Raw genomic sequence first — 6,000 nt, 5'->3', positions numbered from 1 at the left:
TATTGAGAGAGAGAAACATGGCTCAACATTTCCAAGCTAATGTATTATGCAGCAGGAGCTTTAAAAAGATGATTGGAGAATCCCCATCTGAAACACAGCTGCAACATCAAAGCATGAGTGGGAGGAAAATTAAACGGTACAGAAATAAATAATGGTAGACTTGATGTCTTTGCTAATTGGGATCTCTGAAACTTGGGTCAAAAGGCCTCCACCAGGCAAAGCCTAGGGGAAACAGTTCTGTTGTGTTAAGGGGTTAAGGTACAATAACATGTGCTCACAGACACACTAATGGACTCTTCAACTAAGACTTATTATGACTGAATATGTTATCAGTGGATACAGTGTTTGACAGGTGGTGGTATCAGACTTGCTGGGAAAAAAAGCCACGTGAGTCAGACAGTATACTGACCATCATCTCCTGCTGCGCTAATAAAGGCTGCTTCCCCAAGGCCTGCCTGGCTCCTGCCAAGTAGCAGGACAAACACTAGAGGGCTCTCTCCATGGACAGCAGCATGGCCCCCCTCTGCTGTCACTCATAACACCCTGCTGCACTCACACACAAACGCACTTACATTCAGCTATGCAATGATGAGCATGGCCTTTTCAGTGGCCGTCTTAATAATAAGACCCGTGTCACACTCTCCCTGCCCCTTGTCTTTTAATAGTATGGCGTTTTTTTTGCACATAATTTCTCCCCATGTACACTGGTGTGTCAAGAACACAAATAAACTGAACCACAGAACTGCCAGTGTAAGGGAAATACATACCTACATGAATACTTTCTGTCGTGACAACAAGGCTACAGTGTGTGTGCCCATCTGTTCATTGCTTAACCCTATATCAAATGACAGTGTACACCTTGGGTTTCGTTCCCCTGATCGCTTCGTCTATTTAATTTCACTATTAAAGAGAAGTGAGGGCCAACTGATGCTCAACAAAGAGAGGAGTTAGAATGTAGAGATAGCAGCAATGCGAGCATTTTACCTGCTCACACCTATGTCATATCGCTATAGCCGGTAATCTGAGACGATAACCTTTGCGCGTCCGTTCCTGGGCAGAGCGGCGCGCGTTCATTTGTGCGCCTGTTGACCCGGCTCCTCATCAACCCAATGAGCGCCGCGGAGGGGAGGCTCTCTCCGCCACCGTACATCTCTCCTCCATCTCCTCCTCACTTTTCCAGTCGGCCAGCAAGCCTGTCGGAGCTCTTAACTACAACCCCAACACTGTCACTCCGCCTTGACAAACTGCAGGAAGGATTTCTAGCCTCCCGCCACTCCGCGTTTTGCTCATTTTCCCACCGCCTCGAATGAAACGCATCGGACTTTCTTTGGCGTATTTTGAAGGAGAAAAGAAGCGGTGAAATGATGCAGCAGCGGGAAAGGATGGAAGTCTCTCTAGTAAGTATAGCTCGCCACCATGATATATACACCTAATAGGCATTACTCATTTAGACTGGTGTTTAGTGGAGGAGTTTAACAAGACTTCTCAAAGCCCCTTTCTCCTCCGCGTGGATACGGCATCTTTTTTTTCCAGGGACATTTTCAGGAGCGAGATGGCAAGGGGCGACAGAGCAAGTCTACAGAAAGGTCTGCAACTTAGGCTGCCTTCTTTATTCACATTTCACTTGCCTCTGTTGCGGTATAAGACGCACATATGCTGCCTGTATATGGTCTGTTTTGAGTGAATTGGACCGCTTATGCGCTCTAGTGCCACATTTGATGCGCATGAGATGGACTGATTGGAAACAACGTCCCCTCCTAGGGTAAAACTTCAGAGAGAGGGCGAATTTGGGTAATCGGGGTATTTGCTGCAGACTATTACAGAGGCTTAAGAGGCAAGGAGCAGTTTAGACTGGTGTTTAGCTAAAGTTTGTGGGTTAGAATGCGTGGCAGAGGTGATAGAAATTGAAAAATGTCTAGCTCCTGTGTAGGGTCTACCTTGGACAGCTCCTCCGCTGCCGGCGCACGGTTTTTCGGCTGAGCTGTCTGGACCGGCTGCTTTCTGGCGGGGAGCTGTCCTACCCCCGTGGTGCTGAAACCGCCAGCATAGCCACGCACCGCAGTGACTTAAAATGCACTAAAAAAAAAAAGAGGCAAAACACAATGTCATGACAGTTAATCATGGGTAAAATTGATACAGTCTATAATTTTGTATTTTAACAGGTTTATGTCCCCCCCACCCCCCTCCCACATCCCCAATCTTTTTTTATTAGCCTGGTCCTGCATCTTTTAGTCTCTGGGTTAGTGCCTATAGTTGGAGAATGTCACTCGCATCATTTCACATTTTATGATATTGCAGTTGGCTTCAGGTGGAATACGTTACAGTTTATTGTCCTTGGAATTGCAATGCTGGAGCCACACAGCATATGACCATTGTGACATCCTGTGTGTAGTAAAAGTTACCAGAACTAACACTGACACTGTGCTGAAGGCAAGCCATCCGGTGCAGTGATAGCATGTCCACCTGCATCAGTTTTAGCTGAGGACAACTCAAAGCCAACCCTTTGTGTCTGTGCTTTTTTTTCGCCCCCGGTTTTGCATTCTGGTGAACAATGCAGGACTTGTACAGTGAAACGGCCGAGCTGGTTAAAAGGGTGTTAAAACTGTTAACAGCTAAAACTGTTTTTGATTAAAGGGCAACATTTACATACATGCTACAGTATCTTATTTTACAGTTGTATCACTCTGTTGTATTTAATTTGGTTATTTATGTTTTTATAGATTACAGTCTTTGTGTGATAAGAAAAAATTAAAGTTTATTTTCATGCGTGTCAGAAATCAGCACTTCTAATTTAATATTCCATATTTGATTCAATGATTAAACATGTCTCTAAATACCTTCACAATTATCTCATCTGGATTACTATTTCAGTGAGCTGCAGCGCTGTTGACTTTGTAGAGCTCACCTGCAGCCTCCCTCTCCATCTAAAGCTGACACACATACATGGATGTTGAAGGAATTTCACTGCAGCCTGCAACAATATTTCACTCAAAATATATTGTCTAAACATTCATCATACGGAACATGTAATTGTTCAAAATCTTTCCAGGATAATCCCCAGAACAACAGATTAAAGCAAGGCAATCTGATGTTGTGGGCTGAATAGCCTCAGAGTACAGACATACCCATTTGTTGTTCAATATGAAAGCCAGATTGGAATAAAGGGTCAAGGCAGCTCCAGATAGATCATTTGTAATGATGAAGCGACATTTTGACTTCTAATACTAAAATGAGAATTTCTATCCTGTTTTTTTAAACCCTTTTTTTTTATCTTTTTGCTTTCCTTAGAAACAGATTTTTCTGTCTTCTCGCTCTCATTCTGGCTGTCTCACCTCATTTGTTCTAATGTTTATTTGACTCCACTTTTTTTTATCCCTGCCTCCGTCTTTGTTCTCCACCTCCTGACAACTCCTCACAAGACTAAAAGACAACTAACAAACTCTGATTGCTCCCTTATAGGTCTCCCCCTCGGAATAACACCAAATGGATGCTGTGCTGAGCGCCTCACCCCCTCACCAACTGCTATGGAGGCATGCCAAGCCATGCAAGTGACCTTTATCACACCATGAATGCAAGCTCTGCCGTTCAAAGAGGACACAAGTAACCTTTTCTTGTTATCTAAGAAGGAGCTGTTGATCTGAAGAGAGGAGTTGGAAACGGGAGACAGAGAGAGAAGAGTCTCGTAAAACAAACAAACAAAAAAACTGAACACGCAACGACAGAATGCCAAAGCGGTCCGAGGAGATGCTCATGGATCTGTGGATGTGCTTGCTGCTGGTGTGGATTACTTGTGCTCCATGCGTGTCTATGACTCCTATCATAGGCCAGTCCAAAAGTACACAAACTGGTGGGTCCGCAGCGGTGGCGAGCGGTCTTGGCGAAGGACAAAGATTACTGAGCCGTGCCAAGAGAGGATGGGTTTGGAATCAAATGTTTGTGCTGGAGGAATTTTCTGGACCTGATCCAATTCTAGTTGGCAGGGTGAGTGCTGTGATTGTCAGCATTATATTAAGCTCGCTTATCGTGTGGAAACATTAATTCGGCCATTTGAATGCTCCCTCCATTTTTTTTTTCTTCCCATGGGCAGTGGGAGGGTTTTAGTTGTCAAGGGGAAGCAGAGATATGGGGACGAGGGAGAGGGAGGCGAAGGGGGGATCACAAAATGCTTTTGGAAATAATTAAACTCCCATCAAATAATGGTGGCAACATTTTTTGTTGTCTTGGATGTCCTTGAGATCCAAGATATTGTGTAGCAGTCACACAGATCGTTATGTTACATGTATACCTCTTCCATACAAAATACAGATGTAGGAGCCTTTATTTTTTGTTATATTTGATTTAATCCCCCATTTATACATACACCCACATCTTCCTGTAAAGGCATGATTTACACAGTGCGCATAACATGGATAAGCAAGGGCTATTTTAGCTATGGTTAGTTTTTCCATTGCGGCTCTGTAATGAACAGAACTGTGGGCTAATCCTGCGGCTAAGGGCCACCTGCTCCCTGGCCTATGTTGAAGTGTCAGGCAGGTTTCAAGGGAGGGGAAGGCTGCTGGCCAGCCCAGCCAAAGCAGCTTGTTCACAGCTCATTGCTGGGACTCACCTGGGGAGAGTCAGCTTGGCAACCATGCGCGCTTCCCTCCCCCAGCCACTCTGGCATGGACAGGAATGCAGGCCATCAAGCATAATATTTGATCTTGTTCAGTAATAGCTTTTGCAAACAGTGTTTTGGTGCCTCATATTTGATAATTGGTGGGTATGCCTTACTTGTTTATGACAAATTGCCATTGTAGTGAATTGATTTTTTTTTTTTAACCCCTCAGACATGGCACCTGATGGCACTAAAACAAAAAGCTGGTTCCATATTTTTTATTTTTTTGCACAAGAAAAATAAGTGACCTGTAGTCCAAGTAAATACTTTCACTTCCTCTTGTTTTTTTCCATCCCAAGCATTGTCATATGGCTGCATCAATTAAACATTTGCCACCATGCGGGATTTGCACCTGTGTTTTCTAAATACCATATGAACACAAAAATGCTGTTAAGTGATGCATTAATTTTTCAAGTGAGTCAATTAGGCAGCCTCTGCTGGATTCGACAATGGCTGCTCATCAGAATGCTGAAACAAACAAACAGTCACCAGGGCCACAGTGACCATACGTAAGCTTGTAATCTAAAGGTTGGGCTGTGAGATGTTGAGAATTAAACATTTGACATATCATTTGGCAAACCCTCTAACTATTTATAGATATTTAAGCTGAAAATAATTCTTAAAGGGGGGGGGGGGGGTCATAGCCAAAGCATGAACACTTAATGACAGAAAATGTGGATAACTCAGTTGTGATTCATAATTCAAAGCGCACACACACTCTTGTTCAGAATATTGTGCTGTGTTCCTCTGGCCTTAGAGTGAAATCCTTTTTTGTCAACAGAAGATTGGTGGCACACAATCAAGATGTGTTAGCCAGTCCTGAAGGATGCTTTAAACACCTCAGATAATTCTTTGAAACAAACTTTACTTTAGGGAAGGTTAGTCATAGGTATAAGCATCTTCCTTTTGAAGGACATGCAAGGATTGGGCATGGGGAAGGGGGGCATCTCTGGGTGAAGAAGAACTCAGCTTGCCTTGCGAGGCGATGATGATGGGTTGTGTTCACTGCAAGGTTAAGTGCTCATGAGTATGCCTGGCAGTGCTAAGATAAGTCCTATGTTAAACCAAAATGGCACTGTATTGGTTTAATACTATAAATCTCTATCCCCTTCAGTCCCTGTGTCTCCTTTTCTTCCCGTTTCTCTGTTTCTCACACTTAATTAAAAAATGAATCAAATGGGTGGGAGGTGTGATTCAAATGGGTCACACAGCTCTCTGTGTATTTTGCACAATTTCCTCTGCTGTGTGTCAGGCCTCCTATGTCTGTGGTTGTGGACCTATTATCAAGGAAGTCCAGGCAAAGATTGGACTCTTTCCATCCCATAGTTTTGTATTGTTGCACTCAG

The 6,000-nt window shown here is 43.7% G+C and overlaps 1 protein-coding gene across 2 annotated transcripts in view; it reads left to right on the top strand.

Annotated features, from left to right (window-relative positions):
* The first annotated feature begins 1,128 nt into the window (after positions 1-1,128).
* The window catches only part of cdh8 (cadherin 8), an 85,145-nt gene continuing 80,273 nt past the window's right edge, over positions 1,129-6,000 (top strand). For both annotated transcript variants that reach the window (XM_038700482.1, XM_038700481.1), the window contains exons 1-2: positions 1,129-1,397; positions 3,460-3,981. In XM_038700482.1, coding sequence (XP_038556410.1) covers positions 3,724-3,981 — 258 coding nt within the window. In that variant the 5' untranslated portion in view covers positions 1,129-1,397; positions 3,460-3,723. The remainder of the gene's footprint in view (positions 1,398-3,459; positions 3,982-6,000) is intronic.

Source organism: Micropterus salmoides, unplaced genomic scaffold (assembly GCF_014851395.1).
Source record: "Micropterus salmoides isolate LMB-PRFRI ecotype aquatic unplaced genomic scaffold, ASM1485139v1 Ms_hic_scaffold_6, whole genome shotgun sequence".
NCBI classification, from domain to species: Eukaryota; Metazoa; Chordata; class Actinopteri; order Centrarchiformes; family Centrarchidae; genus Micropterus; species Micropterus salmoides.
This window is presented reverse-complemented; position numbering and strand designations above follow the sequence as displayed.